Genomic DNA, 21,163 nt, shown 5'->3' on the forward strand with positions numbered 1-21,163 from the left:
TGTGCATGTCCTGCAGAAGGGGACAGGGAAGCTACTCCCATTTAACACATGGTGATCAATTGGACAGAAAATATTCAGTTCCCTTGGTTGCCAGTCTGCAATAAAATACTAGACTTCTAGAAAAAATGTTTATTGTTTTGTCATCTTTGGGCATTTTCATGTCTGCATTATAGTAATGGTCTGTGTTGCTAAAGGTTTATTCTCAGCCTTGCTAGTGAAATACTTTTTACTTAGTGCACATGATCTTTATTAATGTAATTATCAATACTTTGATATAAGAGAACTGAATAGGTTGTCAATCATATTAAAGCTCAGGTCTTCTGTTCTATAAAAATTCATCACTTTGTAGATGTAGTCAAAACATTTATATAACAAGGTCTTTCTAAACTGAAAACAAGTCCCAGAGGGGATCTAGACGTGTACCAGAAAGCCTGAAAGAAATTGGAATCTATGTTACTGTGAAAATCACTGCTGAAGTGTCTGAAATAGCTGGACTGGCTCAAGTGTTGCAAAGAGGGGTTGTGGCCTGGGTTGGCTGATACCCTGGACTACATCAGAATTGTTTGTTTTATGAAAAGAATGACAGTGCTCATTAATGTGTTGTGAAAGAGAGAAATGTGGATCATTGGCATGGAGACAAAACTTTCAGTGTAGGATATTTCCTCCAGCCCACTGAAACAGGAATGGCTGACGCTCAGCAGTGCCAAGAAATCAGTCATCACGCAGTTGATGCAGAAGCAGGGAGAGTTTGTAGGAGCCTTTGTGTAAAAATAGTGGTGTTGTTTTGGGGTAATGTCACAGGTGATGTCATTAAGTGGTTAACGAAGGTTTCTAGTTTAAAATGCCACTCCCTTTGAAACATTAGAAGTTGGTTGTAAGTAAAGGAATATAACCTGCTGCTGAAAGTTTGTACCCTTCCAAAATCAGGAGATAAGTGAAAGAGAGGAAGGAAATGGATTTAGAGTCTTCAAACTGTGACTCTTCAAAAGCCATTTTTACCTGGAAGCAACAAAATAGATATTTTATTATTTTAGTGCTTTTGTTTGTTTGTTTGCTTGGTATTTTGTTTGTCTGGGTTTTTTTTACAGTGTTCCACAGGATTATGATTATTAACATTGCTTATATAGACCATCCCAGATACACAGCATCCCCCAAGCACATCACAAACCATCTTGTCTTTTATGTGGATGTGAGTCATCTCTGAAATTGAGCAAGGCTTTCACAGTAAAAAATATGATCTATAAAATTGGGTAATTACATAGGTTTAAAATAAAAGTAGTTCACAAAATGTGTATTCACTAAGCTGACTTTAGTTACGTTTCGTTTTGACTCATAGAAATTTGAGTATTAGTAAACTTTCATGCTTCAGTAATAAGATCCAGGTAGCAAGAGCTGCAGATCAGAAGGTGCCAAGAATGGTCACGAGTGTGGAAAGCTCTAGGCTGTATCAGATTTGCTGCCTTCAGCAAAACTGTTGCACCTCTTAGCCCCTGAGACAAGGGTTCTATGTTTAGTCAGCCGTTATCCTGACTATAGTTTTGCAAGCTTTCTGCCTTTTTATTTCATTATTTGTAATCTTCAGCTCCTTAAAGTCAAGGTAAGTGAGAAGGAATCAGTTTTACCCTGATTTTGGTAATTAAAGAAGTAAATGGCTTGGGACCATTACAGAACCAGGCAGACATAGCATCTGATGGTGGACAGAGAGAGAAGCCTATTTTCTGTTGGTTTTCAGAGAGGTAGGATGTCAAATAAATCCTTTAAAATATGATAGAAATAAAGCAATAGACACAATTGACAAATATATTTTAAGCCTTACATAGATAAACTTTCCCTGTGTTCCTTTTGACTTGAGATGCAACTCTTGAGCCTTCTATCACATTCAGTGTGTGAAGTTTTTTTACTAACTGTTGTTCAGGAGGAAGCTTTACAGAAATTTCTTAATCTTCAGAGTTTCATGAGTGTTTTCCTTTTTAATCCAGGAACACAAGAAGCCATTGCAATGTGTTTGCATGTTGAGACAAAACAAGCTGTCAATGAAACCCTGTGTGACAATTCTAAGAGACCACCACCAATGACTCATACTTGCAATATGAAGCTTTGCCCTCCAAGGTACACTGTAATAAATAAATCAGACTGTGGCAAAGAAGTGGTTAATATGACTTAAATAAACATTGGCTTTCTCAGGAAGGGTTCAGATGGTGGGACTGTGGTCTAGCTTGGAGATGAAATTTCACTACTTCTGTCTTTAACAAGGTTTTGGGGTTGGGTTTTTTTTTTTCAGAGTCTTGTTCGCTCCTTTTCCACTCCACATCTCACTAATAAAATAGGGAACATTTTCTGAAATAAATCTCTTCTGTGTAGATATTTGCCTGAGTTGGAAAAACAGCCTTAAGTCTTCTCGTGGTAAGAGGAAAATTTTAAGGCAATTTCACAAAAAACAGATATTTACTTTCTATCGTCACTAAATGAAAAAAAAAGTGAAATTATGATTTGAAGTTATTATAATTTAATACTTCTTTAGTAGCCCCACATTGGTCTTATGGCTTCTCCTGTTTATTTGGAGATCCAAATCAAAGAAAACCTAATTGACTTGGTCACTTCCAAGGCCCATATGTGAAATTTTGACATACGCTGCCTTATTTAGCCACTTTTGATGTCTGACATCCCTGATCCTTTGCATACTGTTTCTACATGTTTGCAGAAAATGCCTCTTGCAAAATGTAGGGAAGAAGTTAACAGGAACAGGATGTTTTCTAGAAAGTGTACACATTTAAAGGAAGTTTTGTAAATGTAAGAAAGGTTTATTTACATATTTACATTTACAACTATAAATATCAGCAGGTTGCCAACAGGCTGGTTTCTTATGAGGAGCATTCAGAAAGTAAATTATGGAGTGGAATTTGTCTAGAAATGACTCTTTATTGTTAGTAACTTCTGCATTCCCTTCTTACCTGCAAATTTACAAATCTAGTTTATCTAATTTTGCGTTACAGCCAAACCAAAGGGATGTTTGAGCCATGTCTCAGTAACTGTGCCCTCAGTGACTATTTGCTAGGGTCTGTCTGGGTGTGATTGTTCCTTCCCCATTCTGAGGCCAGCTGCTAAACCGTGGGGTTTTGGCTGTGCTGTTGGAACAGGTGGCAAAGCGGGCCCTGGAGACGCTGCTCGGCCACGTGCGGGGTTGGGATCCAGACGAGAGACGTGCACTGCCAGCAGCCCGGGGGGGCAGCTGCTCCTGCTGAAGACTGCAAAGACAAGAAGCCTCATTCTTTACAAGCTTGTAACCAGATCGATTGTCCCCCCGTTTGGCATGTTGAGGAATGGCAGCAGGTATGACTGGGTTACAGTTTAAATGTGTTCCTCTGGCTAGGTACTTGGGATTCTCTAGCTGGAATAACATGGAAAGTAGTTTCTAAACTTTGTGTTTCAACTGATTTCATTAAAACAAGCTGATTCAGGGTCAAAACCCACTATTTTTTACTACTATGGCGCTGATACCATGTACTCCAACCTCACCTCTCTTTCTATGCCCTGCAAACACAATAACCTGCTTTTGGAGACATTGCTGGTTTTGTTTTGGTTTTATTTTTTTTTTCTTAAGGAAAAGTTTCCTAAACTCCTACCAGGTATATTAACTGATCCGAGACACAGACAAATCTATGTGTAAGATGCATGTTTTTCTTAAAAAAATTCTATCACTTCATTGTATTCAGCTGATGAGATTTTTTAACTTAGTAGTTAGGAGCTCATCATCTCTAACATATCAGTTGAACAATTTAACAGAAGAATTTTCTACATGCTGTTTGCTTTTTAATTAAAAGTAGATGTAATTTTTCAAGAGAGCATAATTGGGGAGGGGGTAGTTTACAGTGTTTGTGTAAAATCAGTGTGATGGGTGAGCACAGATGTAAATGCAGGTGTTACATGCTATGTTCTCTTCCTTAGTGTTCACGTACTTGTGGAGGAGGGATTCAGACCCGCCAAGTGTCCTGTAAGCAGCTGCTGACAGATGGCAGTTTCCTGAAACACTCTGATGACACCTGCCAGGAACCTAAATTGCCAACTAGTAAACCATGTGCAAAAATTGATTGTCCTCCTCAGCTAGTCATAGGAGAATGGTCCAAGGTGAGCAGTCCCAACAAAGGTGAACCAAAACCTTCAATTACAACATGAGCTCTAAAGATTTCTGCTTGGGTGAACAAGATGTTTGGAGCAATACATTCACTGAGTAGCTGACTGTTCTGCAAGGCATGGACCTGGACCAGACTGTGCATACAGTTGCTGTGCAGTCCTGCCTGCAAACAGGCTGATCTCATCCCTCTTCCTGAGCTGTCTTTGAGTTGCTGAAGGACAGGCTGTAATGCATTGCATGTATTCTACTAGATATGTTTAGCTATCAATTATTTCACAGTACAGCTTCCAAAAAATCAAATCTTTGCATTATTCTGGAATATGTCCTCCTTCTTTCCTATTTAGTGCAAGCTTGTTACCACTCCCTGCTAAAAAAAAACAAAATAAAATTTAAAAAATAATTATAAAAGTGAATTAAGAAGCTGCAATTAAAGTTCATGCAATACAAACATGGGAAGAGGGTTGAGAGACTTGACACAGGCTGTTCAGAACAGGCTGAATTCTTTCTCTTAGATACTAGATCTCGTTGCTCTGTTCTGCCTGTGGTTGGACATAAATACTATCATGTTATTTTAATTGTTCCTGACTTGCTTGCTGGAGCAAATTATCGCTTATATTCTTATTGCCTGGAAAAGTGGAGGGAGTTTAATGTCTGGATAACACAAAGATTCATATGAAGTAGAGCGTGTGCACTGTTTCTCTGAAGGACAAAAAAAACCACCCCAAAAACCAAACCAAAAAACACACTAGTTTAAAATTAGCATGTGTGGTGTGGGACACCAAGTTTAGCTTGACTGCATCCTTCCTTTCACAGTGCTCAGTAAGCTGCGGCGTTGGAATCCAGAGAAGGAAACTTGCCTGCCAAAACCTAACAGCAAAGGGCCAATATGTCACATTAAATGGATCAATGTGTAGTGGTCTGTCTCCTTCACTGCTTGTAAGGTCTTGTGAGATGAATGCCTGCAACAGTAAGTATGTTGCTTTATGTAGTTTCTTGCTGATTTGGAACGATCTATTTATCAAGAAAAATCTGCATACAAGTTAATGCACTCATCTCCCTGTACTTTCACATTAGTAATCTGGCATAAACTGAGTGTCATAATTACTAGACCAGTAATAACAGGATTGGTTTTCATTTTTTTTCTGGCAGTCAGAAATATAGGTTATGATCTGATGAAGTAGTTTTAGAATACATGTTATATACCTCTCACCCTCATACTTACCTACATTTAATCCAATTTTTCCTTTATCTCTTACTCTATCCCAACTGAAAAAAACCCAAACAAAACACAAAACAAAACCACCAAACATAAATTGAGTACAAATTAAAAAGGACATTTAAAAAGATAAGAATCCAGGTCTGGCTTGTCTTTTAACTGTATATTTGTATTACAATAGACATTTTGCTTAGCATGGTGGAATTCAAAACCTGAAACTCTGTGCCAGTGATAACTTTAGGTATAATTTCTCTTTCTTTGTAGAAATGAGAATCCCAGTCTCATGAGCTTTGCAGGAAGTTATGACAGTACAGACACTTTTCAAAAAAATCCAGTATTTTTTTGCTGTCTATATAGAAATCTTTTCAGAAAAACCTGTCTATAGGAATTGTACAACTTGGGCACAACTGGGTTATGATATGATGGAGGTTGCACTGATTGCATGTGTACTATTGATGAAAATACTGTGCTGATCTAGAGTGTGTTCAGTTATAATCATTTACAACAGGCAGTTGTAAATGCAGGTTTCCTAAGTCTGAACCTGTGCTCTCCTTTCTTTATAAATAAGAGTGTTAGTTTGTAGGTCTGTGGAGCAGGGCACTGGAGAGCAGTTTAGTTTTGGGGTGGGGGAAAAAATCAAAAGCTTTCATGAATGGCCTGGTTTTGATCAAAGATCACAGAGGTAGATGTGTTTTGACCCAAGTCATAGTGCTGTCAAGAAAGAGCTACTTTATAAATTTTGAAACTTTGCTTTAAAAACTATTCACAAAACAAAATAAGAAATAGAATAATTACTGATTCATACATAATATGAAACTTCTTTTCCTGGCCTGCATTTCAGATTAACATGCCAAAATCCTGAGGTTCAAAACTCCACTTAAATAAAGCCCTGTGGACTTTCAGGAATGTCCTTGGCATAAGGTTTAATAAAATATTTTGAGCTACATATCTATCTGAATTTAATTAATTGTGGATAGTTGAATGGCAGTGTAGCTGGTTTGCAAATTGCTTAGCACAGACTGATGTTAAAGTTTCATTGTCGGCTCCCACCACAGTGCCAAGAAAGCAGGACAGTGGCCTGCAGGGGGAGTGTGATTGTGCAGAATGGGTGCAGATCAAAGTCATAAAAGAGAATCACTGTCCTCTCCCTGCATATCTACAACTCTTCGGAACAAGAGAGCCCTTGCAGCTTGGGTCTGCCTGGTGATTCCCTGGCCAGGCAACAGGTGGGCAGGAGAAGGCATGAGACAAATTTGTGCTCATAGATGCAGTTCGGTTTTGCAGAAGGAGCCAGGGCAGCTTTGGATTCACAGGAACATGCAGGAGGCATCTCCTCTTCTTGCAGCCACGGGTTTAGGCTGCCATGAAAGGAGAGTGAATAGAAGACAGGAGCCTAGTCTGGCCCTTGAGTGGGCAGGTGGCCAAAGGGTGACAGGGCTTGGTGAGAGTAGGCTGGTGTGTGGCATGTGTGCTTTATGGGGTCCTTGGCTTTGGGAGCAGCCTTTCTGAATGTCTCCCACTGATTAAGGTTCTGTGGCTCAGATGAGCACCTTCTTTTTTACTGTGTCATGACAGTGCTGATGCTTTTATAATTAATCTTTCATCCTGGGACAAGTAATAATAGCTGTTTTCTAGTTAATAGATGCTGGTAAGTCAGAAACATTCCTGGCTGTGTGCTCTGAGAAACAGGATTTAATACCAGTCTAGTCCTTAGATAACCAGGACCTGCCACCCAGTGATGGCTGTAGAGGAGCATTAGAGGTCATAGACACAGGTGGGTTTGTACCGGGTGATAACGTCCAACAGCTCCACTGCAATCTAATCATCAAGCAACATTTACCTTGGAGAAAAAAACCAAAACACCTCTCTCAAGCAGTTTGTTACCTCAGCAGCTGCAAGATTGGATGATAGTAAGGATCTAGAAAATGCACACTTATGTGGCCTCATGTTCATAACCCCATTTCAGCATGGGTTTATGAAAGGCAGGTCCTGCCTGACAAACCTGATCTCCTTTTACAACCTGACAACCCGACTGTTGGACCAGGGAAAGGCTGTGGATATTGTCTATCTGAACCTCCAAAAAGCATTTGACATGGTTCCCCATAGAAATCTCATAAAAAAACTGGCAGCTCGTGGCCTGGATGAGCACACGATCTGTTGGATCAAGTATTGGCTGGACACTTAGGCACAAAGAGTGGTGGTCAATGGAGTCACATCCAGCTGGGGCCAGTCACAAGTGGTGTTCCTCAGGGCTCGGTGTTGAGACTGTTTCTGTTTAGTATCTTCATTGATGATCTTGATAAGGACATAGAGTGTATTATCAGTAAGTTTGCAGATGACACCAAGCTAGGCAGGAGTGTTGATCTGCATGAGGATAGGGAGGTTCTACAGGGAGACTTTGATATATTGGATTGTTGGGCTAATATTACTGGTCTGGGCTTCAACAAGGCCAATGCCGGGTCCTGCACTTGGGCCACAACAACCCCAGGCAACGCTCCAGGCTTGGGGAAGTGTGGCTGGAAAGTGTCTGGCAGAAAAGGACCTGGGAATTCTAATTGACAAGAGGCTGAATATGAGACAGCAGTGTGCCCAGATGGCCAAGAAAGCCAGTGGCATCCTGGCTTGTATTAGAAATAGTGTGACCAGCAGAAGTAGAGAGGTGATTGTCCCCTTGTACTCAGCACTGGTGAGGCCACACCTAGAGTATTGTGTCCAGTTCTGGGCACCTCAATTCAAGAGAGATATCAAGGTGCTGGAGCGAGTACAGAGGAGGGCAATGAAGCTGGTGAAGGGCCTAGAGAATAAATCTTATGAAGAATGCTTGGAGGAGCTAGGAATGTTTAGTTTGAGAAAGAGGAGGCTGAGGGGAGACCTCATCTGTCTCTACAACTACCTGCAAGGTCTTTGTAGAGAGGTTGGTGCTGGTCTCTTTTGACAGGTAATTAGCAACAGGACAAGAGGGAATGGCTTCAAGCTGCAACAGGGGAGGTTTAGACTGAACATTAGGGAAAAAATTTCACAGAAAGAGTGGTTAGACACTGGAATAGGCTGCCCAGGGAGGTGGTTGAGTCACCATCCCTGGATGTGTTTAAGGGTTGTTTGAATGTGGTGTTGGTGGATGTGGTTTAGGGGAGAACTTTGTAGAGTAGGGATGATGGTTGGACTTGGTGATCCCAAGGGTCTTTTCCAACCAGAATAGTTCTATGATTCTATATATTTATGTGATCTTATATATTTATATGGCCTGCCATCCACAAGTCTGAACTTTGTTTCACTTCTAGCTTTGTTCACCAGCCACCACTAAAAACATACACACACCCTTTAGTGTTGAACTGCTAATGAGGGTTAGTGGTCTGTTTAAAAAAAATTAAATGGATGAGACTTGTTAACATATTTATAAGTATGCACTGGGTTTAATTCCATGTTGGAATAACTAGTGTAAACAGAGCACAGCCTGAAATATTTTAATTTGTGTTTTTAAAGTTACACTTACTGTGTCTGTAAGCTGGATTTTGGAAAAGGAAGATTTAATACTGGAACACTTCCCTAAAAATAAATATTTGGAACCCGGTAACTTATTAAAAACAGGACGCTACTTTAATAATTTTAGTAAACTGAGTGTCTAAAGCAATTAATTTGTTGTACCACGTGAAATGGTTGGAAGAACCATGTATCTGGATAACGAGTCCTGATTTAAAATCTGTGTAATTATGGAACCATTATATCCCCACAGGTCTGAACTCATTACCCAAAACATTGAAAATAACCATTTTGTTTTATAAGCATAAGAATGCACTCTAGGGTGTAGTTCATATAGTGTACACACTTATTGAATGCTTGAAGCATTTAGCTTTTCACCTATTTCTTCATAGCATATTTGAAGCTTATGTATATTAGAAGCATGCAGTTTTCCAAATATCATGTGTGTCACCAGTGTAGTGGTCATTTATGTACCTACCAAGTGGAATAGTAGTGATGACTTCAGATTCAGGCAGGCTGAGAAGCATTTTGTTTTGTGTCTCGGTTTCCTGGCTCATCAGCTCATTCTGCAGGCTCTGAGTTTTTCCTCTGTCACATACCAAAAGGCTGGGTCACCAAGCACAATTGAATTGTTTTCTAGCACCAATGCAAAGTGTTTCCCAGCTCTTCTCAGCTGGCCAATTTCATCATGCATGAAACAAACTCAGGGGGTGTGCCCTTGCTCCTCCTACTGTGCTTTCTTTCTCACCTATCCAGTGTTTGCTTAGTAGGAGAGTTCATCTGATCCAAGTGGGGCACAGTAAGTCAACACAGTCCCATCCAAAACATTGCAGTCGTTCTTGTGTTGTCCTCAGTGTCCCTGTCCAGCCACTGCTGGGAAAGTCTGCCTGTGCTGGTATTCCTTCAAGCAGCTCCCCAAAAACCTTTCAGCATTCAAGGACCTGCAGCTAAGGAGAAGCTTCTTAATACCCTGGATTTTCATACCCAGGCTGCATGAATCTATATGCAGTTACTGTCTGCTTTTGTCAATTTACCTGATTACTATATTCAACCTTTCAAAATTTTGACTTATTTCTCTTTTTCCTCTCTCTCCTCCCTGCTTTTTTGGCACAACACTGAGAAGCTCAAAGAAATGACCCTCAGCCAAAGATTACAGGGTGGCTTTGCTTCTTGCACGTGCTTGTGTCTTCATTGACTCTTTCACCTCCTGTGTTCCTATCCATTTGGCCTGACTCTATCAGACAACCAGCATGGCCAGCTGGCAATTTCAATAAAAGTCAAGGGGAGCTTTACTTTTTGGGTAGGTTTTATTCTGTTTAGGTCATTCTGCACTCTACAGGGTTCAAATACAGGGGAAGTGATGTTGTCTTCAAATTTATTAATTCTGTCTTTCCATTCTTGTCATGCCTAGCCTTTCTGAGGCAGAAATAGGAAATATAACCATTATATATAAAATCCATATATACATTTATGTATGTGCACACTACCTACATTCTCCATATAGGTATATGTTGCCTGTATCTTTTTATTGTTAGGAGACTTGAGAAAGAAGCAATAGAATTCTTGGCTAGAGCAGGAGATTGTGTGGTTTCATGTTTTTCATATTTTTGCATTTCTGTGACTCAGATAAAAGCTCAGGCTGTTGCAATCTGACTTGAACAAAATCAGGAAAAACTCTGTCAAATATTCTGTAAAAAGCAGATTTTGTAAGCATGAGTGCCAATGGCCAGATACTTTTCAGCATTTCTTTTTCTTTCAGAGATTAAACCAAAGCTTCCAGAAAAGCACTCTGCTCAAGGACCTCAGATTGTCAGCATTCACCGAGTTTACATCCAAACAAGACAAGAGAAGCGCATTAACTTCACCATAGGGAGCCGAGCCTACTTACTTCCAAAAACATCTGTTGTAATTAAGTGCCCTGTCCGAAGGTTCCAGAAATCCCTCATCCGGTGGGAGAAAGATGGACAACACTTACAAAACTCTAAAAGACTTGGCATCACGAAGTCAGGCTCGCTGAAAATACACAGTCTTGAAGCAAGCAATATTGGTGTGTACCGATGTATTGCAGGCTCTGTGCATGAGACCTTTGTCCTCAAACTCATTGGTACTGACAACAGATTGATAGAGCCACCAAACCTCAGAAAGCATGCCAGTGAGACCAGTAATGAAGATCACAATGAGGCCAACAGCTTTGGGGCCAAATGGCATAAAATGAGCAAAATGTGGCAAATATGGAGTAAGAAGAATGAGCTCTATCTGGGAGACAGGCAAGTAAATGATCAGCCATTTCTGCGAAATCTTGAAGCTTTTGGGAGCAATTCAGCAGAAGGCTTCAGCTCTCATGAATTCAAGAATAAACGACTGGAGGCAGCAGTTCTCCAAAGTGCCTACAGCATGGACACCGTGCAGTTTGAGGAACTGATAAGGAACATGAGCCAGCTCATTGAAACTGGAGAAGTCAATGATGACTTGGCTTCCCAGTTAATTTATCAATTAGTAGCTGAGTTATCTAAGTCTCCACAACCAACTACTGAAAAATGGAAGAGGACCCAGGATGACAAACTTGCCTCAAAAATCACAGGAAAATCACCTAATGAATCTGACCGTTCCAGCACAAAAAACGTTGATAAGTTAATGTTGGATCAGAAGGTTCCAGTTATTATGAGGCAAAAGGAAATTCCTCAAGTTTCCTTCAACAAAACAGTAACAGTACGAATTGGAAATACAGTTTTTCTGACCAAGAATACTCATGCTGTCAATCTCCTGTGTGAAACAGCTGGGATGAGTGAAGTGAAATACACTTGGACAAAAGATGGCAAGACATTAAAAGCCTCTGAGAAGTAAGTAAAGATCTTCTATTTTTTAATGACTTCTTATGTCCATATCCACTGTACAAATTCACCCTGCTGTTGTAAAAATGAGATACGCAGGAATGTTGCGCCTTCTGTCTTTTTATTTAAGTAACTTATTTTTTATCTTTCAAGCATCTGTCACTTTTTTTGCCTTTACTGACATCCAAGTGTATGTCTTTTTCCATGGTATCCCATGGGAGGATTGACTTATCTTACTGGGTGAAGTGTTTTGGGTGTCCTAACTGTGGATTTTGTGATCTGCCTTAATTATTTCAGCCGCATCAGAAAATGAATGGATTTATACTCAAATTAAGAAGCCTATTGGGTTCATTCATATACTAAATACAGTGGAAACATTCATTAAAAGCTACTGCTTTGGCATAGATGAAAGAAGTCTTTCTTCTTATTAATTTTAAGGAGGGAAAATCACTGAGTGGTCAGGGTTGGAAAGGACCTCTGATGATCATGTAGTCCAAATCCTCTGCTAAAGTAAGATCATGTACAGTAATATATCACTGGTACCTTCGCCATCTTTCAACACCATACATTTTTAGGTGTAACTGTAGCTGTATAACCTTAATTTAAAAAGAATGAATGAGCTTTCATGGTTTTTTTTTCCAATGCTTTAGATTTTACAAATATTTTTGTTGAGGACAGTGGAATACAAAATAATGAAGAGCTTGTCTTGCCATCACATTTGAGAACTATACTTGAAGAACAAGTTCAACAAGTGTTATATTCTGATATTTGCTCAAGACTGAGCAAATACTTTTACTTCATTGCTGATAAATTAGAAGCTCACCTGATAATACTAGCACTAACTTTGTGTGTGAACCTCTTGGAATTATAGCTCTTGAGTAATGAAAAAAAAACGATTCTGAGATGATAAAGGGGCTATTGGATATTTCTCAACACACTTAACTGATTAAATGCACTGCCAAGAAAAATACACTTCTGCAGGGCAATCAATTAAAGCAAAGACACAAAAACTAAACCATTTTTTTAAGTGCAAATGTTTTTGGAACCACGTAGCTCCCACCAGTTATATTTATTTTGTGACATACATATAATTTCCCATTAATTTGTTGCAAGTAATAGTTTCATTTTTTGGACATTATCGTGTTTTGTTTATGCATGAGTATCTGTTTGATTCGTAATGTCTACTTTCAGAAATTGCCTTAATTTTAGCCCAGAGTGGTATTCTTGCACTTAGGGGTTATTTTGGGAAACTAGGATTCTTTCCTATTTTATTTTTTTTTTCACAGTAAAGTTTCTTACACAAATCCATAGATATGCGTGTGCACTTAAAAGCAAGTGACATTAATAGCATAACATCTGTAAGAGAATGTGAGGTGGTAAATGGGCTGTTTTATTTCTTGGGTTTGTAAAAGTTGATATTTGAGCCATATATGAAGTTGCTTGTTTTGTTGAGGCACAAATGCTTTTAATATGTTTGTATCTCTTACTTCTTTAAGTGTACCCAGTGTGGGGGAATGGCAGAGCTACAGATTTTTTGGATGTGATGAGTGTATAGCTTAACTTATCAGGAAGGTAGCAAGGGGAAAAAATCCAGGCTGCTGTTATCAGCTTCTGCCCCAGTCTGTGATGTTCTCTCTCATGCCTTGCCCCTCAGATGGTAGGTAAGGTATTCAAGACACCTGTGGGTTTTTGGAGGAAGACTTTACCTTTAATGATGAAAATATTAAAATCAAACAACCTAAACACCCCCAAACAAACAGACAAAACCAAAATAAGCCCCCTCCCCTGAATAAACAACTTAGAGTAATTGGGAAGTCAGATTAGACCATATATTTCTGAATACTCCAATCATCCTGAAAACCAAACTTGTTCTGGAGAGATGGATTTCTTTCTAAGCCTAATACTTTCAATTGTGGTAGTCTGATTTATTCATGTTGTTGTTCCTGAGGGATTCTGGTTTTGGAGTAGCAAACTCACTGTCCTCCCAAGGGCTGAAGAATGATCCATGCATGTATTGTTTAGTGTTCCCCCTTTGTCACCAAAGAGGAAGCAGAACTGTTACTGCATGCACTGCTCCACAGTGATAAAACACCTAAAAAGGCTTTGGCTGATACATCTAACTCTTGCAAGAAGATTCAGCTGAGTTTGTCCCCAGGATAGTAACCCTTGTGTCTCCTTCAATATTCTGCAGAGTGATCCTGGACACCATTGGAAAACTGCAGATTCAGAATCCTACAGAAAGGGAACTTGGTACATATGGATGCCTGGTGGTTAATGACTTTGGCTTTGATATGGAAACATCATTGCTATTGCATGCAGGTAAGAATGTAACACCCACAGATTTGGGCATGCATTTTATGGGTTTTTTTATATATAAGCATCCATCTCCACTCAGGTGTGAAATAGTTTCTTTTGCTGGCAACCCTTGACAGTCTGCCTGATGTAAAAGGCAGCAGTAAAATGGTCCTGTTGTTTTAAAACTACACTTGGTGGAAACTGAGTCTGCTTGTATCTATTTCACCAGTATATTCTGGTTGCTGCTTTGCAAACTGAATTCTGTTCCAAACTTTTAAATACAGGATCTATATTTAAAAGTCAAAGAAAGCTCTTGAAACTGATTATCCCTTTAATTTCAAAGAGATTCCCGTCATCTTGTCCTCTGAATTAAATGTTACAAACCTGGGAGCCAGCAGTGTTTCGGCAGTTGTTGGAGGCACAATTATGGCAAGAACTGGAGCAAATATTCTGGTTGAATGTCCAGTGAAAGGTAAGTAAGAACTCCACTGAAGTTCCCTGTAATGTTGGAATCAGAAGTTTACCTTAAGTCTTGAAAGAAACAAACAATTAAGGCAGAAAATAATTGATCATTAGTCATTTTTTATTAGGCATGTCACCCACACCAGTCCTAATTCTTTTCTATCTGTCACTTTAATTTATACACACATGTATTTATATGCTCAAACACACTTTCCTTTAACAATACTTTTCTTTCCATGAAGTGATCTGAGGCTCCACTACAGAGCTTAAACCAACCAGAGTGCATGACTATCTTGCTGCAAATGTGGCCAGCTGACTTGCTCATCAGAGAACTTTCTTTATCCCTACTTGAGATGCACACATGTCTAGACTATTGTTAAAACTGAAAATGAAATCTGCAGCCATAGCTTAATAGAACTTTAAACCTGACAGTGAAGTAAACTTACCTTTTAGAGCCATCAGTCTGCAGCTGCAGTAAGGAAACAAAGAAAAGTGCCGAGCCATGAGAGCACACGGATATTTTCTAGCTCAACATCTGTGGAGCAGCATTAATGTTAATCAGAAGCTAAATGCATTAAGCAGCTCACCGCTTCATTTTATTTTCTAGTCCTTTGTTGGGAAGGTAGATATTTTCTTTTTGATCCCAGTTATTGGCTGTTAAGTTTAAATTGTAAGATTTAAGTCCCAGCAGCGGTACTCTGTCAAATATTTAATAGGCTACGTTCAGCCTTCGGTGCCTTGTTGAAGATGATGTATGAAAGTGCTAATAACAGTGAACATTGCAACTGAGTGCAGAGAAACTGCAGAGAAGTCAGAGCTGTTCATGTTGCGGGGGGAGTGAGTATCAGAAAGCGTGTTGATACTGAGCTAGAGTAGTGATAGAATTATATATATATGCAAATAGTTCTGCACACAATAGTGGCGCCAGGCTGACATCTATTAGGACATGTAGCTCTGCTATTCGCTGTTGTACCAAGACTAATTCTTTGATGAAGTAATATTTTCCAGCTATAGTTTGGCAATGCTATGTATAACTGACCTACATCTCAAATTCAGCAGAGAGTTAATGTCACACTGTTAATATTAATATTGTTTGGATGGGTAAGCAGCTAGCAATTTAAATATAAATTAATATTTTCACATGGGACTGTAGATTTCCAAATGCTTTAGAACTGTGTATTTTCATGAGCCAAACTTTAGTTATACTAAGACACCAGTGTTGACTTAAAAAATGATTTATCTAATTGCTTTATTTCCTGTAACTGCCAAGGAAGTAAGTATTGTTGTTTGTGAATAGAACAGAGCTTGCATGTCTTAATATGTCCCTAAGCCTAGGAGCAGAAAACCTATGAAATGGTATAAGCAGAGTTTTTCTGATCATCTTTCCTAAATTAAAAGTAGTAAACCACTAATTTTAGAAGACTGAATTTAATAGCACTTTATGCTAATATGTTTGTTTAATAGGTGGGACCCAACAATATGTCTATTTGCAGTGTAGTAGGATGAGAACTTTGTAGTGAACGCTAATGAAACATCATGTGAATTATCAGACAAGCAAGAAAAATACTATTGCTCTAAATACTCAAAGTCCTTTTCCTATAAGCTGAAAATGTGGGCTTGTGAGAGTCCTTTTCTCCTCATCAGACACGTTAAGCAGATAATCTGATCTGTTGGACTCTTGGTAACTCACAAAACAGTTTTCCTTAAGAGCCATCTGATGAACAAGGTGTCTGTGTGTGTGAAGAATATTAGTGCCATGCCACTAGTAGAATTCTGAAATTGCTTGTAAATTTCTTGCCTGTGATAATTTCTGAGTTTATTTTCTTTCTGTAGGCTGAATAACCTGTAGTACTTTTTTATAGTTGTTCAAACCATTGTTTTCTCAGTGAATAAATCGGCATATGGAGTTCTACCAGTGCAAGGCTTATTCAGGAATTTTCTTTCAGAAATGCATTTAAAAATTATGCACATAAGCGAAGTGGTAAAATAATGGTTCCTTTAGGAGAGAATATCATGACGTAGAACTTCAGCTGGAAGTAGGGGCAGGCTACCCAAGAATATGACAAAGGCAGTTGTGAAAGTTAGAGAGGTGATGCTCTCAGGAAAGGTTTCCCAGCTTCCTCTACTGGCCGGGTGATGGCTGTGCAATAAACCCTTTAATTATTCAAGACCTGAAGAGAACCGTGTGTTCCAATTCAGGGGCTCTGGGTTCCTTAGGCCACATACCACAGGACAGCTCGTGTTGGGTGGTTTGAACAGGAAGGACATGAAGTTTCATATTACATGCAGTATCAGCCAGCTGATCAGGTTTTTTCTTTTTTCATTGTTACTGATTTAGCTCTTTTTGTTCTTTTGAAAGTCTTTATTGCACACTCCAAAAATAATAGTAAGAATTAAAAAAAACCTCTGACGTGCTAAAGAGCAGTGAATCCTAATCAATAGAACATGAAACAATAGATGAAGAAAAGTTAACTAAACTGCTGAAGCTAATAGTATCACTTTATTGTCTTTTTAATTTATAACAAAACTACTTTTCCACTAATTATAATGAATTCAATTTTTATAGCTCCCAAACGAGCATATGCTAGAAGATATTAATAACGTTCTGGATAGATTCATATTTCATTCTTACAGCCAAGAGCTTTTCAATCAACACACATGGTATAAATATCAATACTGGTTGCTCCAAATTGCTCTTGGATAACATTTATTGTATTTTCAGAAAAAGAGTGTCTTGTGATTATTACTAAAATAAACTAAAACTGTCAGACTTCATTTATTGTGAAACCTTGAAAGTTCTAAGTTTAATAAGGGGAAAAAAATATTTAAAAGCTGTATAAAGTATGCATTGTCTGCCACCTGCTGGTGAGAGATTGGAAGGGAAATCTACTGTTCTGAGGTTGTTTATACTATGTCCGTTATATTGCGTCTCTCAAATACCTTGGCAGAGGCTTTTAAAAGTAGGAACTTCGTCTTCATCCAAATTCTGCATATTTTGGCTCTCTAAGAATAACATATTGACTAAAAAATTGTAAGAAATACACAAAACCTGTTGAATCAGGGTCATCTTTTTGCACAGACGTTTCACAAAGACGGACCAGCTACTTGCTGTCAGTGTTGGAACTTGAAACAGGTCCAGAATAAATCAAGAATTTGATTTTCCATCTGTTCCTTCATTTACCCACACTATTCCAAATGTAACTTTGATGCTGTTCTTTGTCTTCTATACTTAACCCCTCAGAAGGCTTCTCAGTGAAGAAAAACAGCAAGTTTAATACATAGAATTCTGGCTCTTAATTTTTTTTAGAAGGTTTTTTTTTCTGTGTGTTTTTTTTTTTTTTTTTCCTAAAATATGTTGGTAATGGATTTCAAAGGTTAAAGGAGTAAGTATGAATTTATTTTATGAGGAAGGGATGACACTATTTATAATTAGTATAATAAAAGAAAAATCTTTTGATCTTGTGCTTCTTCTAATTGTAAGTGCATCTACATTAGAGTTTTTGTTTGGATCAGGCATAACCAGGAAGGACTGAAAGATCTACTTCAAAAGCTTAATTGTGCTTTGCTTTGTGTCTTGCAACTGGAAACCTGAACACTTGAATCCCTTTGAATAGAACTAAACAGAAGGGTGTGCCTGGGGACTATACCTCTTACTTTCCACGTACTAATGTGCAGTAAGTCCAAGGGTCCAGGCAAGATTCCCAGCATAGTCCAAATAAATCCTCATCCAAACACACATCAAGTGTGCTTTGGCACCTTGGTATCAGCTATTCCTCCTTACAAGCACGTTTCTGATACCCTCTGCTACTTGCTAATGTAGATGTAGCCTACAGAGTTCATGGGAGAAAAAAACCAATAAATTGGAATGTTTTTACAGCATTGCTTTTTTTGGTATACCTTCCTCCCTTTCTCTCCCTGCTTTCATTTTCTGGGCAGGGTTTTCCTTCAAATTCCCTATTCAGGAAGGGTTAAGAAGGATTGTGTTAGGGGGAGGTAAAATTTTAGCAATCTATTAGAGTTCTTGGAATGATCAGAAAACATGTGGGTAATCCCTTGACAGTTCCTACTTCCATTTGCAAAAAGCTGTCAAGAAATTCCCTAGGCAAAGTTTAACAAATTCTCATAGTGTAAAATAAGAGGTTAGCTTGTTGGATAATACCTGATTAAATGGTTGGAAGGAACATATGGCTGATTTTACAGTGGAGAGAAGTTACCAGTAGAGTTTCCCAAGATTTTGCTCTGGGATTTGTGATGTTCAGCATTTTTGTAAAAATTCTGAAAAAGAATGTGAACTGCTGGCTAAAGCTCTGAAAGATGAACATTTATAAAGGATAATGAGATCTAAAGATCTAAAACTCTCTGCAGAGTTGCAGCAACATCACACAAATAATGTTTAATAGCTAAATGAGGACAAAGGATGTGCATAATAAATGCACCTGTAGAACAAATAACATTAAATACAGACACGCACATGGCTGTACCTGAAAGACTGAGACTCAGATTGTGGAGTCATGTGGTTAGTTCCATGGGAACACCAGCACACTTAAGTTCTTTCAAGTGTCAGCCAGATAACTAAGCAGGACCCAACAGAGCTCTGTAGCAAGGGTGGAATAGAAAGGGGTCTCTTCGAGGAACATCCCTAAGAAGGTCGCCAGATGTCAGTGAGTATATCTAAATGCTGCGAGGTGTTGGTACCACCTAGGAAGAGGGACTGTTGCCTGTCTGGTACTAGAAAGCAGAAGTAATAGCTTGGAAAGACTGTGGGAGAATGGAGCAATATCTAGAGGGCAGGTTGGAGAATCATACCAAGTGACAAAATGTCTCGCACTGCCCTTTGTCCACGATGGTTATTCCCAATAAAATTGCCAGGATTCATGCAGGTAATTTCAGTAGCAGTGTGGTTCAGGCTCTTTAGGGTTTCCTAGAAGCCAAGTGCTGAAGCCCAATTTGGATGCACATAAAGGCAGTTTGTGGCTTCTGCTGGAGAGAGTATGAAGAAGTATCAATCAAAGCAACTGCATTGTAAGTTATGCTGAATCCACTGCAGGGGTTAGTGAGTGTAGAATAAATAACAATCAGATGACATTCATCATGTATATTACTGACCCAGAATCATTTCCTCTGAAAGATGACACGTGAATTTATCTTCCAAAGTTGGGTAAACCTTTAGTGAAGTGCAGCAAAATGTGGTTTGTGCCAGCAAAATTCTGCCTTGCTCTTGAATGGGAAATACAGAATGCTTTATGAGATCCTGCATAGCTGGGGGAAAGATTTCTGAAGACATATCCAATGTTTTAGAGCAACTAGGTAGTAGGCCAAGATTTTTATGGTGTGCAATATTTCATAGGGCTTTCAAGGTTGGAGGAAATTTGTTTTTGAACACTGAATATTTTTGGGGCACCCTATAGTGTGGATTCCTTTTTTTTTTTCCTTCTTTTTTAAACACGTGTTTCACAGTTCCATCTGGAGCTGGAGGGTTTTTTCCGTAACATTTGCTGTCCCAGAGCCACTCACAGTGGAAAATGATGATTTTTTTAATTATTTTTTTTAATTTTTTTTTCATGGAACATTGAGTATTTTAGAACTGCTCCCGTGCTAGTGGAAAATAACCTGCGTTTGAGGTCAGAAAATTAGATTCTATTAATTTTAAAGTTTTATAGCCATTTAGGTCTATAGTAGAAATTTTAACATCAAAGGATTTAGATCCATTTCAAGAGTACTTGTCTGATTTTTAAGTTTTTTTCTAAGACTAGGAAGGCCTGAGTTCAGGAATGCATCTTTGTTCATGAAGGACAATTCTTGATTTTTAAGCATGTGTTTGTTTGCATTTCCTAATAGGGATGGATTTAATCCTATGCTTAAGTGCATTCCTGACTTGGAGCCATAGGATATGATTGTTTGATTCCCCTATTGGCTGATGTCAGTGACGGAGCTCCCATTTGAATTGCTGGGATCAAAACTGTGCTTGGGGATTCAGAACCTTTGGCAGTCTGGATGAGTTGACACCTTTGGGCTGCATCTGCATGGAGGTGGGGTATGAAGGAAACAAAAGTGGCTACAGGCCATCTCTTACCTCTTCCCCTTTTTGTAGTGGCTGGGGATCAAACCAGGAATTCTTCAGCTTGAAAGTAGCATTTTGTTGGATGTAGATAGGGAATTACTTCCTTCCAGGGTTACAGACTAGAAGAATTACCTTTTTACTTCCCCCCCTGCCCTAAAGAAAAGGTCTAGGAAATTATTCCCAGAATGATTTGGTGTGTACTGACAGATTATAAAATAGGCAGTCATTCTGTAGAAGCAGCTTATGTAGATGTGTTAAATTTGGACAGTAAAGTGAAAGATAAGACACATTTTAAAACTGTCTGAGAAAGGACAAATTACAACAGCAGGAGCTTCTTTTGAGTTAAAGCAGAAGGCAGAAAATTATAGCAGTGAGGAGGAAATATATTTAAAATTAGCTTGTAAACATCTCTGGTAATAGTCTTCTTGCTACAATTCTGTAATGGAAAAGGCTCTGGAGGACAATGTGAATGATAATTTTGTCCATGTAATGTCCTTACCTAAATAAACCTTTATTTAAAGGAGAGTCAAGCATCTGCAGTAAAATTCCATGTTGTGCACAGGTTGAACTCCTCTGTGAAGTCCTACAAATGCCTCCCTAAGCTTAAGTATCACTTCAGTTCCATTCAGTTTGTCACGTCTAAGAAAAAAACAAACAAACAAAAAACCACCAACACCTCATGGTTG

General features: G+C 38.8%; 1 protein-coding gene across 1 annotated transcript in view; it reads left to right on the plus strand.

Moving 5' to 3' along the window:
• Positions 1-21,163, plus strand: part of ADAMTSL3 (ADAMTS like 3) — a 177,208-nt gene that overhangs the window by 139,437 nt on the left and 16,608 nt on the right. Inside the window, 7 exon segments of the mRNA XM_051628117.1 lie at positions 1,980-2,109; positions 3,138-3,330; positions 3,946-4,125; positions 4,946-5,099; positions 10,588-11,668; positions 13,851-13,978; positions 14,298-14,426. Of these exon segments, the coding sequence (XP_051484077.1) occupies positions 1,980-2,109; positions 3,138-3,330; positions 3,946-4,125; positions 4,946-5,099; positions 10,588-11,668; positions 13,851-13,978; positions 14,298-14,426 (1,995 nt within the window).

This window comes from Apus apus, chromosome 10, assembly GCF_020740795.1.
Source record: "Apus apus isolate bApuApu2 chromosome 10, bApuApu2.pri.cur, whole genome shotgun sequence".
In the NCBI taxonomy this organism is placed as follows: domain Eukaryota; kingdom Metazoa; phylum Chordata; class Aves; order Apodiformes; family Apodidae; genus Apus; species Apus apus.